Source organism: Diceros bicornis, chromosome 22 (assembly GCF_020826845.1).
Source record: "Diceros bicornis minor isolate mBicDic1 chromosome 22, mDicBic1.mat.cur, whole genome shotgun sequence".
Lineage (NCBI taxonomy): Eukaryota > Metazoa > Chordata > Mammalia > Perissodactyla > Rhinocerotidae > Diceros > Diceros bicornis.
Window position 1 is genome coordinate 30,841,480 of NC_080761.1, and position 25,064 is coordinate 30,866,543.

Consider the following 25,064-nt stretch of genomic DNA (forward strand, 5'->3'; position numbering starts at 1 on the left):
AGGTACACCTGAGGCGCAGAACTAGTAGCCGAACTTGAACTCAGGTGTTCTTATTTCACCCTATAGTTTACAGTGGGGATTTTCAAACTGTTGGTTTTCATATCAATTTAGTAGGTTAGGAACACCATTTTTAAATTAGAAAGTAAAATAGAATAAAAAGTATAATAGTCCTTCCCGTGTGGTAAAGGTAAGTATTAATTCATGACATGTGTGAGCATGTGTGTATGTGTGTGTTGTGTCACCATCTAAAGTGTATAACTTACTGTGGGTTGCATTCAAAAAAGTTTGGGAAACTGATTTAGAGAGTCTTGCCTTTGGTAAATATGTTAATTCACATTACCAAAAAAGCTGGCTGTGGGAGGAGGCAGTTGTCAATCTTGAGTTTAAAAGAAACACCAATAGAACATCTTGAAAATTGTTCTTTAATGGACAGAAAACACAATACTCTAATTAGGTGGTTGATCTGTTCTCCTAGTTACTAACCACAGCGGTCCTGTTGATAGAGAACATAGATCTATGACATTGAACAGATTTGAAATGCCCTTCGATAGGTTAAAATAGTCAATGAACTTTGCTTTTACCCAGTTAGAAAGCCTCTTGTTAAGGGGCTTGTTGATTATGCTCAGACTTGTGCCTTGATTGTAGAGTTTGCTGATCTCTCTTAAGTAATACCCTATCTAGGGAAATCAAATGAAGGGAACAACTCATTGAAACCTCAGAGAGATGTCAGCCATCTTATTTTACATGTACTGTGCTGTTCATAATGTGAAGATTTCCACGTGGGCGAGTGCATGGGTTCTCAATAAAAGTGATGGTGGGGGCTGGCCTGGTGGCACAAGTGGTTATGTGCGCGCGCTCCGCTGCGGCGGCCTGGGGTTCGCCGATTTGGATCCCGGGCGCGCACTGACGCACTGCTTGTCAAGCCATGCTGTGGCGGCATCCCATATAAAGTGAAGGAAGATGGGCATAGATGTTAGCCCAGGGCCAGTCTTCCTCATCAAAAAAAAAAAAGGAGGATTGGCAGATGTTAGCTCAGGGCCGATCTTCCTCACGAAAGAACAAAAAAAGGGATAGTGGTGATGATGATACTGGTACTGTTTCTACCAGCAGCAGCCAAAGCTACTTTACATAGGTTATCCCTGGTACCTTTTTTATCTCCGTTCTCTGCCCTCCCTGACTTCTTATAGTGCTTAGTGTTGTGGAGTTTTCTTGTGTATGTGTGTGTGTATGTGTTTTTGGATACTGAAATATATGTTGCTTCGATTTGAGCTGCAATTCTTCCTAAATGAAAGTGTTAAAAATGTTTTGTCATATATAAAAGGCATCTATGACAAAGCTATCAAGTGACTTGCTGGAAAATACTAAAAGAGGAAAAAAATAAAAATTGTCCACTCCAAAAATAATGTTGATATAAGATGTTAAATACATACAGTTAGGCTTTCTCCTCTCTTATTTTCTTTAGCTAATGATGATTTGGCATTTAATTTTAATGATTTTCATGCATACTTCAGAATTATACAAAACTCAGGGAAATGTGGTCTCTAGTTCACCATGGAATGTAAAGAATCTACTCAGATTTTAGCAACAGCTTTATGAGGTCTCCTCATTTCTTTTTCCTTCTTCATTATCTAAATAATATTTGACTTATTGATTTGGTTTTCCCTCATGTCCTCATTTTTCACTTTATTTTTATTTGCAGACTTCTTTAATATTACTATAAAATTTTAGCAGTACTTTTTCCCTAGTAATCTTTAATAGTCAATTATTTACAATTAATTTCAATTTTTAGTAAATTGTTATTAAAACTGTTAAGATTTCAATTTCATATTTAATATATTAATTGTGAAGGTTATCTCTGCATAATGATTAAAAAATTATTAGTTTTTTTGTTCTTTCAGTAAGTGAAAATAACATTTGTATTGGTTTGTGTTTTATCTTGTCCATTGCAAACATTCTGCTCTGACCACAGCTTCTCTTGTTCATAGCTTCCAGGGCACTAGTTCTCAGTCTAAGAGGCCTAAGAATGAAGAGGACGAGGAAGTGTCAGCTGCAGTTGAAGGGGCAGAGGGCCCCACCCCTGACCCGCACCCAGATGACCTCAAGGCCAGTGAAAAGCCACAAGAAGCAGCGAAGCTAGGGAACAGAGAAGCACCTTCAGAGGAAGAGGCCTCTGCTAGCAGGATGCAGCTGGATCAGAATTCATCAGATAATATCAGACTCTCAGGTGAGAAACTGGCTGATTACGTTTCATGTATAAGTGGGAGGTGGTTGATGATCTGATGCCTTAGATCTGTGTTCACTAGCATAGACTTTCTTTTCCACATAGCTTAACCAATCAGCTATCTAAGGTTATGGGGTAACTCAAACAGGAGGCCAAGGGAATGTTATAAAAGTCAGGAGCACCACTGTTACATGTAATGAAATTGTGAGACAAACAGCCAGCAGTGCCTGTTTGGTTTAATAAAAAAGGAAGATTCTAAAATGAAATTTTTTTTTGGTGCTACTCAATTTAAAATATACAATACATTTTTGGAAAGCTTCTCTTGAATTCACATGGAACAGAGGAAACCAATTGTAGATAATTCTTTGTAGATTCCTAGCTTTCGACTTAATTTTAAGAAGAAAATAAAGGTTTTTTTGTGAAGTGGTATGTAGAGATCGCTGGCTGTTTCTCTGTACTAAAGCCATCATCTGTAAGTCTCAACTACTTTGCTTTTTTCCTCTTTATAGCATATTTCTCTGAAACTGCTTTAATGCTTTGCCTCGTTTTATATTTATTGGAGCGTTTGTCCTTTTACTAATTGAGCTTGTCGGTAATTCCTGTCTTCCTTTTATACCCCTCATCCGATCTGTCCTTCAGTCATGGGACTCTCCCAAATCTGGCCACCCCTTGCTTCCTCCTTGTTCAAAGCACTGTTATCTCTTGCCTGGACTATTGCAGAAGTTTCTTCCTTCCTGTTTTGCCAGTGTCCATGCTGGTCACCCCTGGTGTCAGTTCTCCATATGGCAGTCATAGTGAGCCTTTGAAGTGACGTAGCTTAGGTCTTGTCCCTACCTTCCTCTTACTCTTATTCCGTTTAGAGAGAAGGAAAAAGTCCTTATCATAGTCCTCATTAATCTAATCTTCAGCTGCTGCTTCATCCTCAATACCTTTTCTCTTGAAATATTTGTGGTAATAGAATTTAAATCCTAGACTTTTTTCCCAGTGAGTTTATACTTTAATGGAGAGCTAGACAAATAAATATATAATTACAATTCAGTATGGTAAATACCATGATAGAGATGGCATAAGATGTTTGGTGGTATACCAAGGAAAGAGCCAAAACAGAAAGGAGGCTGGCCTGGCAAGATTTCTTGGAGTAGGTGATATCTGAATTGACTTGAGATAAATGGATAGAAGATAGCAAGGTGGGAAAGGTAGAGAAGGGAATGGCAGCAAGCAGTGCAGAGAAGGCAGTTATGCAACACACACGGATATTTCTGTATAGTCCCACCGCATAGTTTTTATCACACTGGGTTTAATTAACTACTTTATGAATTACTGGGTGGTTTAGGCCAAGGGCACCCAGTTTCATTCACTACATAGTTCCTTGCATTTTGACCTCCAGGTTTTGAGACCTGGCAAAACACTTGAGTAGATGTGGCTAGGTTCACCATCAGTGCTGGTATGTGATAGGTAAAATGATGCTTATGTCTCTGTGAGTGTGTGTGTGTGTGTGTGTGTGTGTGTGTGTGTGTGTAAGAGAGGGAGAAGGGTTGAATAGAGATGGCAGAAGAAGAGAGGTGCTTGTGATACTCCTCTCCTTTTGTGTGCTGTCAGTGTATGATACAGGATTAGTGTAGGAAATAATTTTTATTGGATCCTCACAGTCTTACATGTGTTCGTTACATACATCCTCTGAGGTGGAATGTTCCATCAGTAGCAGCTCTTGGCATCATATATTGGAATATAATTCTTATTTTTAGAAAGATTTCAAATTGCTATTGCTTTGGATAATTATTGTTATTGCCCTAGCTTTTGACATTGGTCTGTAGTGGAACCCTTTTTAATCCCTTATTTTGCCAGTAAGTGTATTCTTTTGCCAGACTCCAAGGTTGCACCTTAACAGCTAATAAGGCTGCGTGGTGCTTTGGTGACCTTTCCCACCTATGTCTGGGGAAGTTGGAAGGTAGGAATTTAGTTGAGAATAGTTTAGCAGTTCTGCTCAGCAATAATACAATGCAAGGTTTATTAACAGTCTTTTGTTTTACTCCTCAGGAAACAGCTGCTCAAACACATCTGTAATGGAGGAAATAAAAACCGAGGATGACCAAGCCTATGCCATAATTCCACCTTCGAATTGCAGCGAGGCTGATGATTCCACATCTAGTGGCCACGTGACCTCTGAAGACTTAGACCCACCCAAAATTCCATGGCCAAAGTCACCTGAGTCATGCTCCTCAGTGACGGAGACTAACAGTGTGTTGACAGAGGGAGAAGAGAGTGACGTAGAGAGCCGAGGGAGTGGCCTCGAACCTGGGGAAGTCCCAGCGGTCCCCAGTGGAGAGAGAAATGGCTTCAAAGTCCCCACCGTATGTGGCAATGTCCGTTTTTACTGTATTTCTTGTGTGGTGAGAGGACTTGCTGAAAATAGCATTCTTTATGTTGAAATCTTGCTTTAGGGAAGAAATAACATTTCACATTTATGAATCTTAATCATATTTCCTTCAGGGACTGGGAGATAAGCCCTCTCTGAGCTCTGGCTCACATGGTGATAGTTAAGAGAGCATGGAACTTTTGGCCACATGTTGGAGCTTAAGTTTCTTTCTTTTTACATTTTTCTAAAATAAAATTCTTTATTTTGAGACAATTATAGATTCATATGCAGTTGTAAGAAATAGTAGAGAGAGCGGCTGGCCTGGTGGCATAGTGGTTAAGTTCGCGTGCTCTGCTTCAGTGGCCCAGGGTTTGCAGGTTTGGATCCCGGGCGTGGACCTACGCACTGCTTGTCAAGCCATGCTGTGGCAAGCGTCCCACATAAAATAGAGGAAGATGGGCATGGATGTTAGCCCAGGGCCAATCTTCCTCAGCAAAAAGGGGAGGATTGGCAACAAATGTTAGATCAAGGTTAATCTTCCTCTCCAAAAAAAAAAAAATAGACCAAAAAAAAAAAAATAGTACAGAGAGATCCTGTGTATCCAGTTTCCCCCAATAGAAACTTCTTGGAAAACTATAGTAGAATATCACAACAATATTGACATTCCTACAGTCAAGATACAGAATGGTTCTATTACCTGCAATATTAACCAGACTAGAAATGATTCACCTACAGGGCTCTGCCAACAGTTAATACCTCTGGGTCCCAGGCTTCCCATAGCCTCTATTTTTTTTTTTTTTGAGGAAGATTGGTCCAGAGCTAACATCTGTTGCCAATCTTCCTCCTTTTTGCCTTTTTTCTCCCCAAAGCCCCAGCAGAAAGTTGTATGTCATAGTTGTACATCCTTCTAGTTGCTCTATGTGGGACGCCATCTCAGCATGGCTTGATGAGTGGTGCGTACGTCCACGCCCAGGATCCTAACCCGCGAACCCTGGGCAGCTGAAGCAGAGTGCACGAACGTAACCGCTATGCCACCGGGCCGTCTCCTCCATAGCCTCTGTTTTAACATTAGGGCTCACCTGGTCACACTTTCCCCTGCCTCTGATTCTAGGACCAGGCTGACTTTTTCTGGTCCTTCCCACTGCCAGAAACAGACCTTTTGCCTCTCAAAAAACTCAAGACCCCTCTTCCGTATTCTAACTCTGTATAGGGTCTCCTTGTTTCTCCTGTGTTCTTGTATGATGTTAATATCATATGCTTTCAGCGTAAACTGTCACTGTAACCGTAAGATTGTGGGTGGGTCAGGCAAGCTCCGGTTGTGTGTAGTGATTGTCAGAATTCAGTCACCTCTTTTGACCTATACAACTTGATGAGGGAATTCAAGTGGTTGAGTAAGGAGAGCCTCAATTGTTTCAGCTGATCAATTGAGCTGGACGCTGAACAGACCAACTTCTTGATTGCTCCCACTCATTTCAAGTCACCACAGGCCTTTTTGCATCTTTGAAGAGCAAGGGAGATTAGGTAAGGAATCCACTTGGGAATACTCTGTTTATAAGTAGTTAAAATGTCAAATAAAATATAGATAATTTCCTAATTTGACCCAATAACATCTATTGTCTTATGCATGATTGTATATCCTACTGAACTATGAAATATTTATCAAAACATATGAGAAATAGAAAAATATGGTCTAATTTATTTGAAAAGGTGGCTAAGGGAAATTTGAAAATAGGATTCACATACTAGTAAACAAAATTTACACAGCAACTAGAAGGATGTGCAACTATGACATGCAACTATCTACTGGGGCTTTGGGAAAAAAGGAGGAGGATTGGCAATAGATGTTAGCTTAGAGCCGGTCTTCCGCAGCAAAAAGAGGAGGATTGGCAGGGATGTTAGCTCAGGGCTGATCTTCCTCACAAAAAAATAAAAAAAATAAATAAATAAAAAATAAAAGTAAACAAAATTTACAACTTAATTTCACGTAGGGATTAAATGTAGCTGAGCAGATATTGAGATTCTTTGTAGAATGGTGAATAAGTCAAATGTCCATTTAAATTATCTTTACTCACGTTCTTTAAACTAGAACGGAATTGAAAGTAACTAGCCCGTTTCCTTGCTTTTGATGGAGGTGAGTCTACCCTCGGTGCCGTGACCTTCATCTTTATCATTTCACTGGGCAAAGACTGCCGAGTAGGACGGCAGATGCTGCTGTTGAGGGCTGGGTGACGTGGTGTGCCCCTTCTTAGAAACACTTGTGTGGTATTCTTTTCTCACGCCGTGGTGTTGGATGATCTTTCTAAGTAATACAGACTCATTTCATTTTTGTGTAGTTTTGACCAGTGTTTCTTAGTATTAAGTGTAATGTGTGTGTATGCTGGTAGCAGTCAGCTTTAGTCAGTCTTCTCAAGAAATATTATTTGTTGAACAGTATCTGTCTGTCTGTCTGTCTATCTATGCAGGGCTCCATGCTCTTCCTGGTGTACACCAAGTATGTTCACACTTTATGTGCTATTCCTGCTGCCCAAAATACTCCTTCCTCAGAGAGCTAAATATGTTGCTCCCGCATTGCACTCAAGATTCCACTCAAATGTCTCTTGTCAGAAAGGCCTTCTCTGATGACCCAGTATAAAATAGCTCCCTCCTCATCTCTTTCCATTCCTTTGTCCTGCTTTATTTTTTCCTTATTGCATATTTGCTTAATGGTACCTTTAAATTTTACTTGTTTATTGTGTGTGCCCTTCCCCCTCTATCATATACACTCCTTGACAGCAGGGACCTGGTATAATCTTTCCTGCTGTGGCTCAGCTTTTAGAACAGTGTGGCACATAGTAAGGGCTTAATAAATACTTGTTGACTAAGTTACAGTTTCCTGCACTCATTGTCAGCTATTATAAACCACGGATAAATCTCACCCTCTATCACTGTGTCATTTTTTCCCCACTCCCAGCTTTGGTTAGAATGCTCTCACACATTTTCTCATAATCCTATTTTGGTGTCAGATGCCAGAGTGGTTTCTCTCCTTCCAGCCTCTGCTTCTTCATCTTACAGGGAAATTTCTGAGACTCCTTTCTTTCCTAGTCAACTGTTGATGCAAACCCACTAATTCAGACTCTCTCTGGAAGCACCCCCTCCTTCCCTTTTGTTTTGGATTGCAAGGATAAGAAAGCTTGTAAGTAGGTTCTGTCTGGGAGATGTCACAAGGGAGGGTGCACATGACTTTCTTCTCTACCTTTGAAAGGAAACTGTAGTTTGGAAAGCCCAGGACAAAAGCTTTTGTATAAAATTTAAGTGGTTTCAAGATGACAGTAGTGTGCCATATTAAAAAAAAAAACAATTTTTGATTTCTTTGATCCTCAGAGAAGTGGTGATTTGTTTCTGAATGGAAGGAAGTATTCAGGCTCAACTTGGCAGTATTGCTTTCTGTACGAGGACAGAGAGCAAGAGAAGCTGCCAGATATTCCCATGTGGCCAGCATAGAGGCGATCGATTGCCATGGTCCTATGTTGTTATAAATGTACAATCCTAAATTTAGGTTAGTTTTGTAGAACTTTTGAAAACTTGCTCACTGCTGAGTTTATTGCAGGCTTGATAAGCCTAACCTGCACCACAGACAGCGTTTTAATATGAAGTGGAAGGATAGTTCATTGACCTCTTGGCAAATTAACTAACAGAATGAATTCCTATTTCTTTGTGAGGTTTAAATTTCTTATAAAAGGGCTAATTCTTTAGGAGATAAATAAGTACAAGAAATCTTCATAATTAAATTGTCATAAGTCATTGTGAACCATAGTTTTTTGTTTAAAACAAGTCTTTAACTGTGGGTGTTTCCCCCCCATTTTTGTTCTGTAACCAGAGAATAGAGGGAGAAACCAAAACTGCTAAAAGTTGGCGCCATCCACTCAGTAAGCCTCCAGCAAGATCCCCATTGACTCTGGTGAAGCAGCAGGCAACCAGTGATGAAGGTGAGCTTGGGACGTTTTCAGTATTTATTCTGTATGTATTGTGTACTGTTCAGTATTTATTCTGTAAGTTTGTTGTAGCAAACTTTTCTAAAAAATTGCTTGGTAGAGAGGAAATTTGACCCAGTTGCAAATATATACCATAAGGAGATCATAAGTAATAAGCAATTTACAGGCAAAAGGAATTTGGGTTTTAGGGGTAAATACTTGCTTCACATAATATAAAATTGGTCATTTCTGACATTAGCCTTAAGATACTCCAGAAGTTGAGAATCGCTTCTCTAGAGGTGTCAAATCATGGAATTAACGTGCTGTAGGTTTCTTTGCATTGTCTATTTTTAACTTGAATCCTTTCAATTTATTAACACCATCTTGACTAAGAAACTACATACAGTTCTTCCATAGCCTATTTATACCTGGTGTGTTGGCAAAACATCCTTTCTCGAAACTTAACTAGATTTTACTGGCATGGCTTGATGTGAAATGGTTTCGTTTACAACGAGTTACTACTCTTGGGTGTAATATTTTTCTATTTGTTTTATCTGGTTGCCCTTTTCTTTCTCTCTTTTTCCAAAAATGTATTTTTCTTGCTTTCAATTAAAAATCAGACCACTGACCAGCTATTTCTTCCTTGCAAGTGTCTCATAAAATCATGAGGGCCTTATTTTTCCATCTCCAAAAAAATCAATTCAAGCAGGTTTTCTGTAAAGAGCCCTTCTTTGAGATAGTCTCCTTTTACTGGTGAAAATTGTTAATTAAAGTCTAGTGTCTGTGAGGATGCTGTCAGGGGAGTAACATGAATCTTGGGTTCAAGCTTCTCGTTTAAGTTTAAACACATTTGTTAGAGTAGACATCTGTAGCAGACTTTTTCCTTTTACTCACTGTCTTCTTTTATACCCCATGTTTAGTTAAAAAAAAAAAGATCGTCAGTCTAGGGATCAGATGATGATAGTAGCAGTTTCTATAACACCAGTCTGAGGTGGAATTCTGCCTCTAGTACTAGAAGTAAGGAAACATATTTGTGTTAATTTCCATGTATCGTCACGTTCAGTTCCTGTCTCCTGGTTTATCAGACCAAGCACAAACCATTTTCCCCTTAGTGTCAAGATAAAGGACAATTCTGTATAAAGTCATTAATACTTAACGTACATTACTTTTGAATTTTAATTACCTTTCCTCATCTTAGCCTCTTGGAAGTGAATGGGCTATCCTAACACATAAGAAAAACGGCTTTCTCCTGTGTCCTTGTTTTCCCGGGTAGTTTATTTTGATGTAGGCCATCATAAATTGAGCCAGAGTTTCTCCATGGAGAGTAGTTCTGATTTCATTCAGTATAGCTTGCAAAATTTATAAATGGGTTGGTTTAACCAAGTCCTCTCAAGGGTTTGAGGTTAAATATCTTGCTGAAACATTGGACTTTTGCCACAGTCGCACTCTCTCTTTTAATGTGTTAAGGGCTCCTGGGGTCCTCTGGGGATTTTTGAGAGTTAAAAAGGAAAATCAGAGAATTTTAGTGATGGCTAAAGATCTTTACAAGCTTCCAAACTGACAATGGAGAATATTCTGTGTCCTGGAGTAAATCATTTATCTCATTGCGCACTTGAATGTGACCTCAGCCTTTTGCCCCTGTGTCTTGTGCAGTTATAAGTGAATGAACATCATCGTTAGAAAGTGATAATCAGTGGGATTAGTGCTGGTTAGGAGCACACAACTCCAAATCTAGCTTCCTTGGGGAATTTTCTACCCTAACTACTGGGCTCCTTTTGCCTTCCTCATATGGAAGTAGGTGTGTATGCCAGATAGGAGCATGACTAGATTGAGCATCTGAGAGATTGTGTCTCTAAACAATAGTCAGTGTCCTCTATTGGTGAATGAGCATTTCTCTATTGAAGCTCGAGTTTGACTCCCTAACAGAAAAGCAGCAAAGGGGAAATTGATCCAGTACCTCTGGGAGCTCACGTGCAGGAGATGTCACCTCTAAGCTGCTCTTCTCAAAGGATAGTGCAGTGGCTCTTAGATACTCAAATGACCTGAAACTGTAGAGATCCTTCTGATTGGTGGCAGATGCAGTAATTACAGGATCAGAGAGGATTTCCATGCTTAGCTGCAAAATACAGGTCCATGGTGGTGGAGCGGAGGGGCATACATAAGAAAAGAATGATGTTTAGAATATGGTATGTTTATATAAAAACTAGTATCTAATTCTTGTTTTTTTGGTGAAAGAAATCTTAAATGTATACCACATATTTCTTATTTATAATTTAAAAGAAATTACTGGGGCCAGCCCCGTGGCTTAGTGGTTAAGTGCACACGCTCCGCTACTGGCGGCCCAGGTTCGGATCCCGGGCGCGCACCGACGCACTGCTTCTCCGGCCATGCTGAGGCGGCGTCCCATGTACAGCAACTAGAAGGATGTGCAACTATGACATACAACTATCTACTGGGGCTTTGGGGAGAAAAATGGAAAAAAAAAAAAGAGGAGAATTGGCAATAGGTGTTAGCTCAGGGCTGATCTTCCTCACAAAAAAAAAAAAAAGAAATTACTAACCTGCCTCTGGTTTTAACTGAAATATTTTTCAGTTAATTTTTCCTTGAGTTAGGCAGCTGCACAAGGTGATCCTGAAGCATGGATTAATATTCTATGTATTTCCCTGTTTATTAAACTAATTATACAGATGTTGAATTGAAACATAGACTTGAAAGAGAAGTGCTTTCATTTTATTTTATTTTTATTTTTGAAGCATTCCTTCCATGTGCCCATTCTCCTCCTGTGATGTGTCAATGTAATGGCATGCTGCTGTTCTCCCATTTCAGGGCTTTTGAGTGGGTGCCCCTGGGGTGTGTAGGCAGCATGCGGGAACAGGCGGGCTCTGAGAGCAGCTTTCCTGGCCTTGGAAGGCACAGGGAGTGAGGGGATAAACGCATTGGGGGCGGCAGGCTCGGAAATCTGCCACGGTATTTCTTTGTCTTTGGTTGGTGAAGATGCCTCCTCAAAGGCTGTCCCACGTTTCCCTTAATACTCCAGCTTTGATATAGGTAAGTGACTTTGAGGCCATCACGATCCAGTACCAGCTTCTCTCTCCAGCTTCATATCCCTCAGCTACCCTCCATGAATCCTCCTCTCCTTCCATTCAGACAACTTTCTTTTTCTTCTGGGTGGAGTCTGCTGCTCTTATTTCCATGCACTTTCCTAAACTGTTGCTTCGCCTGTGATACCCTCTCCTTCTTGGAACTGTTCTTTGCTCAGCACCTAGTCCTCCTTCCCTGCCTCTCCTGTCTTGTTACTTCTGTACTTACGTAGCTCTGGCATACCACGTGTCACCTTACTATTTGTCTGTGTGTCTGTCTCCTCACTCTCGCACCTTTCCTCCTGCCTCCTCCTCCTCCGTGTCCAGGGTCAATCACTGTGGCTTAAATCACCTGTGCATCCAAAAGCAGGAAAGCCCTGGTGATCCGTTAGAAAACATAGTCAAATATCTTAATGTAACATATGCTGTCGTGTTAAATGGAAAATGTAAATCCTTGTTCAGGAAATATTCTCTGTATGTATATGTGTATAGAAAAACATGCTGTTTTACTTAGCTGGAGAAATATGTATAATGTATCAGCTAACTCAGTTTTGTATCCTGACTGTGTTGGAATCTTCTTTACCACTGTGCCAAATCCTAGAACCCGTTCAATGTAAAAATGCAGCTGACACGGAGCAGATGTGGCCAATGCCTTGGAGACCTGAGGGCTCCCAGATAATGGTATCCCACTGGCGTAGTTGCTTAGCTAGCACCTCAGTATGTGTGTATATGTGTGAGTGTGTATACAAATATATATATACACATACATATATACACACACATATATATATACACACATACATATATATATACACACATACATATATATATATTTGCTGCCTTTCTTCCCAGTTTGAGGTCATTCAGATTCAAAAGTTTTTTAGCTAATGCATGCTTCTTCTGACTGGAGTTTTCATCAGCACCACTTTAACTGTGCTGGCACAACCTCAGAACTTCTCCCTACACTGACACCAGTATTCTGAACATGCATTTTATCAAACCCCTGCCTTACCCTTCATGGTTCATTGTCTGTTCTTTGAAGCTCTTATCCTACACACATGTATGCGTTCATTTCTCAACATTTTTTTTGACAATTTAACTACATTTGTTTCCAATATAAATTTTCCAGCTCTACCTACTATTGACTTTCAAGATATTCACTGCTTTGGTGCTTACTGTGCACCTAACCCCTTTGGTGAAGTGATAAGGTCACTGTTGTTTCTAAAGCAACTCTAAACTGAGGAGAAGCCCTGCAAACACACAGGGGGCCTCATGGACGTGGCAGTGGCTGACGCCCTGATACTCTGCTCAGTGTCCCCACCTCCTGCGGGTGATGAGTGGGGTTGACATACTAATATTGTCAGTGGAGTTTTGCTGGAGACTTAGAAAGTTAAGGTGAAACTTTATAAGAAAATATGCAAGATTGTTATCAAGTGATTTTAATTTTCTTTTGTATGCTGATAATTTTTCAAATTTTCTATACTAAATGCATTTCTTTTATATATGGACAAAAAATATTTTAAAGAGACTTGAAGTATCAATGTGATGGACTACATTACCAGATAATCCTCCAGTTACAAAAGAACAAGAAATAATTGAAAAAATAAAACAATCAACCTTTATATGTGCATGGAGAGGTGAAATCACATAAAGCTAGTATTTTTCCATGTCTACAATCATGGTCAGCCGACTCCAGGACTCCATGAGGTGCATGACCCTCCAGACTTTGGTGCCTGTGTTTACAAAGCAGGGATTCTGGCAACACCTGCTCCATGGAGTTGTTTTGAGGGTTAAAAGGCTCTGTGTAAAGCACTCAGAACAGTGTTCGGCACATAATGAATGTTTGTTGTTGTGGTGGTGATATGATCATGAGGAGCAGGAGGAGGGTGATAGCTGAGCTGTCAAGAAATGAGGGAAATCCAGAAGTGATTTCGAGGGAAATGACATCCAGATTGGTAGGGGAGAGCGAATGCTATGGCTGTCTGGGGTAAATGTGCTGGAACTAGAGTGGAGGCAGGGGAATCAGTGCTAAGACCTCAGAGGATCCCTCAGACATACAGCGCTGGACTCTTACAAGCCTCCACCCTTGGTTAGGGTGTATTCGGAAAAAACAAAAAACCAAAACTGACCCTAGGCACAGGGAGAGGACAGGAGGGCTTGCCGCCTGGCTCTAGGCTGGTAGAGGGAGGAAGATGATAGGACAAGAAGAGAAAGTCACCCTAACAATTCTTAGCCATAGGACTGCCATCAAATTTATCCCTCTTATTCCAAGTCAGAAATTTAAAGTAAAAGTGGGTCCAGACTGTTAATGCCTCCAAGGCGTCTTTCAGAAGCAATTGCAAAATTTTCTGAACCAATTCTGAAGAGGAATCTAGTTGACTAATGGACAGTAGACTCTGACTGGAGTCCTGGCTTTGTCCCTTGTAAGTTTTTTTGACTTTGGGCAAGTCTTCTCTCTGGCCTCAGTTTCCTCCTGTGTAAAATGTGAGGAATGATCATGAATGACCAGGGTTCCTACCCTACAGGTTCATGAATGGATTTTTGGCATTTCAAATACCCTGAAATAACATGTGGTGGTATGTTGAGCTCATCGCCATTGGACCAAATTTTTATTTGTAACTCTTCAACTATAATTTTATGATTTCTAGAATAATTGTACAGAAAGACTGAGACCCAGATACCCATCTGTACCATGTTTACCCAAGTGCAGAAGTGACCCCACCTACAAGTTGAAAATTGACAAGATTCAGATTAAAGTTCTGGTTATGGCTCTAATTTTCTCTAATCTCAGCCGTCTGGATAAGTCTATAAATCATCGATTCAGCAAGTGCAGTACTGTAATGAGCTGTTAAGCATCTCTTTGAAATTAAAGACAGCTTAGACCCTGATCCCTATCTCTATAATGTCTGCATGCCTTGAGGGTTAGATTAGGAGTGTATTTCAGGCAGTGTTAACAGCAATTTATTTTTTGGACAGTCTGTCTATATTAATATTATAATTCATTTAGTAATGGATTAAATATTTAAATATAGAGATGGAAGAGATCGCAATTGCTGCTTTAGAGATTATTCTTTGTGTTTGACCATTATTCAACCCATTTAACCTAGGTTTTCAGTTATTTTGAAGAATAAAATGTATGCATTCAAGTACAGTTAAGTAAGGAAAATCCCAGGAACTCAAGTCTGACAAAATCTGATTCCTTTCCCAAATGTTTTTCTCTGTTTCATGCTTGTCTTATTAAAGTGCTCATGTTTATAATGCACTTGAATACTAAACTGACCCTAAGCGTATTTTCCCAAGACTAGAACTACCCAGTGATTTCACTTTGTTGGAGATTTTGTTTTCTCTGGAATTGCCTGATATTTCTTATGGTATTTTCTGAAATTTACTCTGTGTCATTCAGTCACTGCAATACTACTAGTGCGCAAGCTGGCTTTTGGGCACTTTGCAATTGTCCCTCAAACAAAAGGACGTTATTTAGAATTGGCTGTTTTACTTTACCTTTGGTAGGTAGACATTTTTGGAGAAATTATGCCCTCCTGCCCCGGGTGTGCTGTAACTCCCTTCTTTCTAAGAGGATTGGTAAAGATTTGCGGGTTTTCATTTTATTTCTTTTATTTCAAGGATTGATTAAGTGGATATACTGACCAAATATAATAATGATGTCTTTTATTGATTCAGACTTTACAAATGTTATTTTAAGTATTAAATTAAACAAATTTCATTTTAAATATTAAAAGCACCGTTTATTTGTTTTGCCAGATGGTAGTGGGCACGTGACTCTCTGTATGGTGGGCAACCTGAGACCTGCCTTCTAGTCTCCCCTTGGCTGTAAATGGCTATGTGGCCCTAGAGAACTAAGTCGTGTAATCTCTCTGAGGCTCATCGTATGTTTACTCACCTGCATGATGAAATGGTTGGATTAGTGATCCCAAAGTTTCATTCAAACTCTAACGGTCTTTGATTCCATCAAAATGTAATAGGAGAGGATTCTATGTAGTCCCCTTGCCCACGCTAGCCTTTCCTTGAAAAGCAAAATAGTGAAGTATAGGAACATCCCTCATCGACAGTGGTTCCCCTCTGTAAAAAGATCTTTTCTTTGCCAATTTTAAAAAACAAATGCTGTTTTATGACTGTTACATGTCATGCTCCAAATGTTATTAATTTTTATATAACGATCTCTTCTCTTTGTTCCATCAGTTCTTATTAGCTTGAGGTAATATTATACTTTCATAATAAGCACAGTTATATTTCTGTCTGTTTAAGCAATAAAACAGCAACTTCAGCAGATTACTAAGTAGATTGGCTTAGAATGTTTGTTGATAGGTCACAGCCAGTGTTTTCCTGCATTATGTGGACGTAAAACATTAGATGTTGTTGGCACTCAGATTTAATGGATATTTTATCTAGCACTCAGCTGTGTAATAATAGGTGGGCGTTCTCAGTTTATTTTGATTCCTCTGTCAGTAAATTCCATTGGAAGCCCCGATGGCATTGACTTTTACTGCGTTATGGGGAATAAAAATCAAAAACACCTTGCTCTTATTATGCTAGTGGTTTCGTAAGGGTTTGATTGAATTAGAGGAAAAAATGCTAGCTTTTTAACTTATGTTATACAGTTGCTTTCTGTACTTTTTCAGAATCAATCTTGAAATTTTTCTCAACAGCGGTTGGCATGAAGTCTTATGATCAGATGTCTGAATATGCTGAAAGCGTTGGGATTGTAAAATGATAGTCAAGACTGATTCTTTAGAGTTCATGTGTGCATTGTTACTCTTGAAGTCTTGTAGAAAGCATCTGAGGAACAGCTTTTGATACTATAGTTGCATAAAAATAAAATTATTTTATTAGATTAATATAAAATAGAAATTATTGATAAATATAGAATTATTATATTTATTATTTTATTAAAATAATTTTAATAATTTATGTATTGAAATAAATTGTTGTTTTAGGTTGAAATGTATGAAATTGCTAACATTTGATTTTTTTTGTCTATAAAAACTGCAATTTCATACAATTTAACTTAAATGTATGCCTTTACATTTCCTTAAACTTGTATACAACCGCCTTTCCCTGGAGAAACCCTATAGGCCAGTGAATTATCTCATAATTTGTATATTTTCTGCATTTTTATTTCTACCTTTTGTTTGGTTGTGAAACTATGAAGGTAAAGAATAAGTTTGCAAAGTTTATATAGATTATAAAATTTAATTTTATGATTATTTTGTGGTCTTTATTTTCTTTGTTTTGCCTCTGATTATTGAAAACTTAGCCTTGGGCTGGCAATGTTCTGCAGGCTGGCATTTGGGGACCATTGTCATGGATTTTAGGAAGAGACTTTTCACTGCTGGGGTGGTTAAATGACATTTATAAGGCTCCCAGATAGTGAGTGATTAGGAAATGGCTCACATTATCATCATTTTAATTCTATATTGTGTTGTTTTTTTCATTTTCTCTTTTCTGAGTCTTAAGTTCCCAATATTAGGGAAATGATGAAGTGACTACTTTTTTATCATATCAAATGGACTTCTAAACTGTACACTGATGTTCCACTGTTTTATTGTTCACGTTTGGTTTTATTTTGTTGTGGGGAAGCATTTTCAAGATTGAAAAGTGCAGGGATTTTTGCTATGCTAATAAAAAAGAGTAGAAACTTGAGAAAAAGGTTACTGTAATATGTGAACATGTTTGAATATTACTCAAATATTTCCATCGTTGTTAAGGTCTTGAGGAAATATTCTTTATAATGCCTTTAAGTGAGTTAGCCGTGGATCTGGGGTAAGAATCTTCTTGGGAGAGAGCAGTGAGTGCAAAGACCCCGTGGAGGGAGGGAGGGAGTGTGGCTCGTGTGAAGGACAGCAAGCACAGCTGACGGGACCACCTGACGGCCTTGGGTGTGGAATGACAGAATAGACATTTGCTGCCTTGACTTGTTCTTATTTCTGTACATTCTCTGAGTAGCCCATGCCCTTGTTTGCCTAATAGCCAGCCTCGTGCACCCTGCATGAAGTTCTTCTCTGTTTCCTTAGCAGCCGTTTTGTGTGATCTGCCAGGCGGATACCCCTGTTAGTTCTTAGATCAAAATGTCTAAGGATCCTGCTGTCCTTTACATAGATGGCCAGTGCTGACTTAGCTAAGGGGAGCTTTTTTTACAGGTAAATTGCAACACGATAGTGGTTCTTTGCCTAGAGATCTTGTTCAGCCGTTTTTTGACTTTGTATTATAGATGCTGTTAATGAAATAGTTGAAGAAATTGGAGGTTTCTCCCATGGGAAATTTTGAACTTCTTGAATGCAAGGGACAGTTTATTTTTATTTCTTATTTCTAACCTCTGTCATATTGCCTATAGCCTACAGTGGTTTCATATGCTCATTCTGTCACCTATCTTTGATGCACTTTTTTTTTTTTTTTTTGTGAGGAAGATCAGCCCTGAGCTAACATCCATGCTAATCCTCCTCTTTTTGCTGAGGAAGACTGGCTCTGAGCTAACATCTATTACCAGTCCTCCTCCTTTTTTTCCCCAAAGCCCCGGTAGATAGTTGTATGTCGTAGTTGCACATCCTTCTAGTTCGATGCACCTTTTTGATACTCAGAATCAGTTCCTTTTGGTGCCATGTTGTCAGCCAATTTCTCAAAGATATGTCAACTTTCTTTTAGGAGTTTTCTTCTCCCCATTTCCACCACGATCTGAGAATTGACTGTGCTGCTTTCTTCCTGTCGTATACGTTATTAGCAATTATTATTTACAGTTCTTTAAGATAGATGATGATGTCGTCATTTTTACTGTTGAGGAAACTGAAGCTCAGAGACATTAATTCACTGGTCCAAGATCACAAGGCTGGTAATTTGTAGATAACAGGCTTTAAATCCTGTCTAATTCCCAAGTTTGCACTCTTTCTGCTTTATCACACTAGCAGCCCCCAATAACAGCCCCAGTACTGATGCAAGAAGACGTGAGCACATGTAAATGTCTGATAAGGATCAGCCGTCTTTGTTCATAGAGTAAGTCGTTTGCAGTGTTCCTGTTGTTGTCTGTGTGTATTGTGAGAATATATACATATGTGAAATATGAGCTAATGTTCTTTAAGAAATTTAAGCAACATCAGCAAAACCAAAGTTCTCTGTGAAATCCGCCTCCCCAGAGGTACCATAAGTACCAGGGCATTTTCCTGTAATAGGAGTGTTGAAAGAGTGTGTTTCGGAATGTTTCTGTTGTTTAAAGCAGTGTATTCAGTGAGTTGGAATGTATCCTTTTGAAATGTTTTGACATCTCTGTTATTGCAAGGTTATGCATAAAGAATGTGTCTATCCATTTAATTTCTTAAGTGCTTTAGACCTAAAACAGTGGAATTCTGTTATCCATTATTACATTAGCATTTTAGGAGTACTTTGATGCAGAATTTAATTTTTTCTTAGTGTCACCACTTCCCAGTAAAATCATACCTAAAAGTCCTGTAATTTTTTTCTCTTTTGTACTTTGAACACATCTTTACAAACCTTTGAAACTCAGCAGTTCATAAAATCATTGAAATACAGTTTGCATACAGATTTACAATAGTTTGTATGAGAATAGTAAAGTTCCCAAGTTCGGATTTCTTTGCTTTGTTGGGTAACTCACTCATGCTCTTGTGTCGTGCCCCGCCCCCCCCCCGCCCAACACACACACACAATTTCCTCCAGGATATTTGAAACCATATATAATGCCTCCCCGGACTGAGATTTTGCTCAAGTGCCTGAAAGATGACAGATGCCTCTGTGCTCCTCATAGCAGAGCATAGTGCCATAGCAGCCAAAAGACATCACTGGAACAGAACCCCAGCAGCAACATCATTGTGGTGATTGGTGAACAGAAATTGTACTGTAGTAGAGTCGATGGCTTTTCCCATCTGCCAGGTTCTATCAGCAAGTTCTGGCAGCAGCCCTTCCACAATGGCCCAAGTGTTTTTCTGTTGAGAAATCCATTTTCACTTAATAAGCAAAATTTGTTCAAAAAGACTGCACTGAGTGAATAAATCTGACATGTCTGCTTTTAAAGTAAGGTTTCCCTCAATTCATAGAACCTACCTAATATTACGCTGACTGCAGTTTTTTTAATTTTAAAGATTGCATATTATTATAATTATAAAAACTTAAAAACCCCTTTCCTTTATTCCAGACTTCTAAATATATTTTTATAGAATTGACATTGTTTTCGATACATAGTTTTTTTTCCTGATTTTTCATCTATTAGTATAATATTCATATTCTCTTAATATTATATGTTATATAATGTGTATATTCATTAATTCATTAATATTCTTCAGAGGCACTTTTCCTAATACTGGCATAATATGGCCATATCATAATTTAGTTATGTAGTTTTAAATGAGCACTTTCTTTTTGATACTTTTGTAAGGGACAGTGATTTTTTTTTATCATAAATAATACTCAGTGTTGTTTTTGACTGAATGGGAGAATAAAGCCTTTTTTTCCTGACGGAATAAATCTTTTGATAGAAATATGTATATATAGGAGATAACTGGATGTCTGTCTGGATTGGCTCTTCCTGTTCCAATCTGTCTTGTCATGTTAAAAGTTTAGAATTTAGGACATACAATTTAAGTAATTTTCTGGATGAAAATTTTCTGGGTGATTTTTGCAAAGATTATGCTGGAGACTCCACAGGTTATGCTGGAGACCCAGAAGGGAAGGAACCACCATCTATTGAAGCCCTAGGTCTTGCATACTAATGAGTAGCAGCTTTATGGCTGGTATCCTGTATAACCTGTTGGAAAACCCTATAATTTATATAATCTTCTACTCATTTTACATGTGAATAAACTGAGATTTAGGAATATAACTAAACTTTAAGACCACAGAGATTACATGAATGAAACATTATTTTAATTTATTCTAATAGAGTTTGATCAGAGCTCTACTCCTGTAGCCATGCTTACCTCAGAATAGTTGAATAACCATTGTTCTAGACCACAAACAGGGCCTTTATTACATTTCTTACCTAATTTTTTACATTGTTTAACTGAGACTGGATTTGATCTTTTGAAAAACAGAATTGTTGTTTATGGTCCTGAGGAGTGGGTGGGTACTACAAATGAGAATACTTCTGATAGCAAATGTGTGGGTTATTTTTCCCAAACCAACCAATTCTCCAACTCTCCAGACACCAATTGGTTGTCCTACAACTTAATTCATTTCTGACACTAAGAACTTGGAGTTAGCGTAGCCCCCGCAGGTTAAGGACTCAGTGCCACAAGATGCCTTCACTTAGAGGCCAAATCCTTGCTCCTGACCCGTGGGCTCTCAAGTCTGGGGGTTCCTGCAACTCCCTCCTCAGGTTTGATAATTTTCCAGAATGGCTCACACAACTCGGGAAAATACTTTACTTACATTTAATGGTTTACCATTCAGGAACAGCCTAAAAGAAGATATATAGAGGGCAAGGTATGGGGTGGAGGAAGATGTGTGCAGAACTTTCATGCGCTCTTCAGGTACATTATCCTCCCAGCACCTCAATATGTTCACCAATCTGGAAGCTCTCTGAACCCTGTTGTTTAAGGTTTTTATGGAGGCTCCATTTTGCCCACACGATTGATTAAATCATTGTCTTTTGGCAAGTAACTCAGTCTTCAACCTCTCTCCCCTCTCCTGAGGTCAGAGGTAGGGCTGAAGTGCCAACTCTCTAGTCATGCTTGGTCTTTCTGGTGACCAGCGCCCATCCTGAATCCATCTAGGGGCCCCCCAAGCCACCAGTCATCTCATTAGCATACAAAAGACACTCAGTTCTGAGATCCCAAGAGTCTTAGAAGCTCCTGTATCACGAACTGGGGACTAAGACCAAATATTTTAACCAGTGGTGCTCTTCTCACTCATATCACTCAGGAAATTCCAAGGGCACAGAAGCTCTGTGCCAGGAACCGGAAGAAAGACCAAATATATGTTTCTTTTTATATTACAGTATCACAGGGAGTATGATTTGAATAGTAAGCAGGGAGGATCATTTTGGAGATGCATTTAAGACACATTGCGGAAGGATGGAGGGGAGTTGTAAGCAGGCTGTCTGTGAGGGGCTATTAACTGATTTTATCTACAAGTAATTGTAGAGGCAGAAGTGGGCAGCCTCTTAGTACCCAGCTGTCACATCTATAAATCAAATATTGTTGGTTTAACTCTTATTTCTTCTTGAGAACTATTCTTGGGTTCTGTGTGCACATCTATTCCCACTACCTTTCTCCAAGAGCTTTTATTTCTGCCAGAAGTATTCAGACTCAGAGGCAAAGTTTGGTTTCCTAGGTATGTCAGAAAGAATATTTTTACTGCTACTAAAAAACAACAGTTTCAGTGTATTGTGTGCATGATCCAGAAACTTTGTGTTTGGTCTATAGGCAAGTTCTTTTATAAAATAAAACAACTTACTGTTTTTTAGTGATACCGCAGTTGAAAATTTTCAAAGCAGCTATGGAAGGTCTGCTGGTATGGCAGCGGCGTTTTCAACAGGTTACTTCAGTATGTTTATCCAAGATGGTATCTGTCTTCGCCATCCCCCCATCACAGTACTGCTTGTTAGGGGGTTGGCGCCCTTCATAGGCGGCTGCTTCAGCCATTGCTTATGTTTCCACAAAGTTCCTGAGAACGTGGTGTGTGGATGTGTGTTATAACCTGCTTCTGTGAATTCGCTTGTGTAAATTTAAGGAACTGCTCTGTGTTTAGGCTCATGCTTTTCTTGACTGTATTTACTTGCTACAGGGTAATAGTAATGTTTTTGTAGATATAACAGTTTAGGAGTCTAGATTTCCACCATGAAGTAAGAGACTTACCAAGAAAAAAAGAAAATTAAGTGCTATTGGCATAGAATTGTTTTTCTACTATAGCTGGCAAACTTTGTAGTCCTTAATGAAAGAGCCGAGGGGAGAGGAAGCTTTCTTGTAGTATTGACTTGTTTTCTTTTTGATTAAGCATCACGCATTGATTGAGGAAAACAGCTTATGAAATTCTTTCCTGGCTGTGAGAACATAGCCTACGCCAGTTTTATTAGGGCTGTATTGTTCGACAGTGACTCTGTGATCCTAATATTTTTGGATGAAAATGCATATGTGTATGTCAGTGATTCTCAACGTTTTTGGTCTCTGAACCCCTTATGCTCTTGAACGTTTCAAGGACCCCAAAGAGATTTCATTTCATTTCGTTTTGTCTCTTTCCTTCCCTTCCCATGGGTTTCCCTTATGGATGCTTTTTTGCTGGAAGTTAAAACAGGGAAAATCAGGAACAGTTTTTAATATGTTAATGCATCTAAAGGAGCAATAATAAATGCATAAACAGCTACATTTATTTTCATAAAAAAATAACAATTTTCCAAAACCATAAAAAGTGAAGAGAAGAGTGGCATTGTTTTACTTTTTTTGTAAAGGTCTTTAATAGTGGATTTAATACAAATAGTTGGATTCCCCTATCTGCGTCTGCATTCAGTCTGTTGCAGTATGTTCTGGTTGAAGTATATGAAGAAAGTCTGGCTTTGCACAGATATGTGATTGGAAAAGGTGCAGTGTTTTAATAGCCTTTTCAGATAATTATGGATATTCTTCTTTGGTACTACACCAAAACTTGACAAAAGGTAGTTTTTTAAAGATTAGTTGCAACGTGGAATCTGAAATCACATCAATGAACTTTTTGTACTCTGTGAAGCTAAATATTCCTTGGTCTATCTTGCACTTTGATTATTTTATGCATGCATGATTTGGTAACATCATGCATTGGTAGACAAAGATCTGAGTTATACAGGTCACTTTATACAATATTTAAAAATTATATTTGATGTTATCACTGTCAATCCCATCAGAAACAGCTTTATTGGGAAGCTGTCATGCTCACGATAATGGATACAAGTTTTCCAAAATCTAATTTTGACTCATAAGCTTGAATTTACCATTGTTAAGAAATACTCTCAATAGTTTTTTATTAAAATGACAGGCTTTCTTTGTTCACTTTTATAAAAATTCTTGCCAGACAACCAAGTCTGAATAACTATAGTTTGTTTGTTAATCATTCTTTCAAGTAAAAATGGTGTTCCATGAAAAAGGCAGCTCATTCAACTTGTGATTCAACTAATTGCACATGTACTTTTCCCCAAGACGACTGCTGAATTTCAGTGTGCAGCAGAAGTACTTTATGCCTGCATCCCATTTTATCACAAATTTAATAAAATTGATACTTTTTTTTTTTGGCTTCATCAAGGCATTAAGTGAAACTGCCCCCCCCCCCCAATATGAAGTAGTCCAGAATATAATGGCTGCATTGGTGTCACTGCCTTGATTCAAGCTAAGGCACCAGCAGTTTTGTCCTCCACTGCTTTTGTATCACCATTACAAATGTCAACAGGGTGACATAGGCAAATAACATCTTCGTATTATTATGAAAGTATATTTGACCATACAGACCCCGTGAAATTGTGTTGTGTGTCTCTTGGAGTCCACAGATCTTTCTGTGAGAACTGCTGTTATATTATTAGCTCTTCTTTTGTTCTTACTGAGAATTCAGTTGGGAAAGAAGGGAGTTCTAGGCTAAACATTTTCACAGATTTCCAAAACTTTGATACACTTATAGCAAGGGATCTCTCCTTTACTTCACTCTCTTCTGATTCTACAGCAAACTGTGGCATTCAGGATGAGACTCAGAGCTGTGCACAATCTTCTGATTGTTAGTATGCTGGTATACTAAAAGAAGATATAATTATACTAGTAGAAACATTGGTATTCATTAAATGCCTACAATGTCCATGTTTTTGTGTTTAATAATGTCTGCTCCTGCCCTCTTCTTTCATGAGGGTGTGTGTAAACTAATTTGATATTTTAAAAATCTGTAAAACAGTATGGTCTATTTTCATTGCACGGCATGTTACAAAATACATCATGTTGTGAGGTAATTATATGCCAGTGAGATTACAGTGAAATGTTTAGAGGTTCATTAGTCAACTGTAGTTGAAGAAATGGAGGAAGAGAAGAAATTCCTAGGCATAGTGATGCCAAAAAAACATTTAGAAGCTACAATGGAAAAAACATTTTTCCTTTTCTGTGTATTGGAAGATAGAAGAAGGTATTTTTTAAAAAAGTAAGTAGATGAGGGTACACTGAAAAGGAACCAGGAACAGTAGCAGAGGAAGGTGTTTAGAGGCTGACAGGGAGAGTTTCCATTTGGCAGTACCTGATGATGAAAGTATTTACATATCCCGAAGGAACTTCCCCCCAAAACATTTTTGGTTCTGTAAGGGATTGAAACTTGTAGTTACATGAATCTCATAAATCTTGTAGCCAGGGTTGGTCTATGCTAAACAGTGCTGTGGTTATCTATCTTAGAGATAGAGGAGGGATGCATAATTTGATGAGGAAATTTCAGGAAGACAAGATATTTACCTTCAAGAATGTGCCAACATTTTTTACCCTTTTTTTTTTGGCTGAGGAAGG

At 38.7% G+C, this 25,064-nt stretch overlaps 1 protein-coding gene across 8 annotated transcripts in view; it reads left to right on the forward strand.

Annotated features, from left to right (window-relative positions):
- KDM4C (lysine demethylase 4C) overlaps positions 1 to 25,064 on the forward strand; it is a 389,693-nt gene that overhangs the window by 224,917 nt on the left and 139,712 nt on the right. For 7 of the 8 annotated variants that reach the window (XR_009223452.1, XM_058565774.1, XM_058565775.1 and 4 more), the window contains 3 exons: positions 1,986 to 2,224; positions 4,259 to 4,572; positions 8,434 to 8,542. Coding sequence is in view for 7 of the 8 variants with exons in the window: in XM_058565774.1 (XP_058421757.1) it covers positions 1,986 to 2,224; positions 4,259 to 4,572; positions 8,434 to 8,542 (662 nt within the window). In the remaining variant the exon portion in view is untranslated. Of the gene's footprint in view, positions 1 to 1,985; positions 2,225 to 4,258; positions 4,573 to 8,433; positions 8,543 to 18,524; positions 19,124 to 25,064 lie in introns of those variants that run through there. The other variant, XM_058565778.1, reaches the window with a different exon arrangement.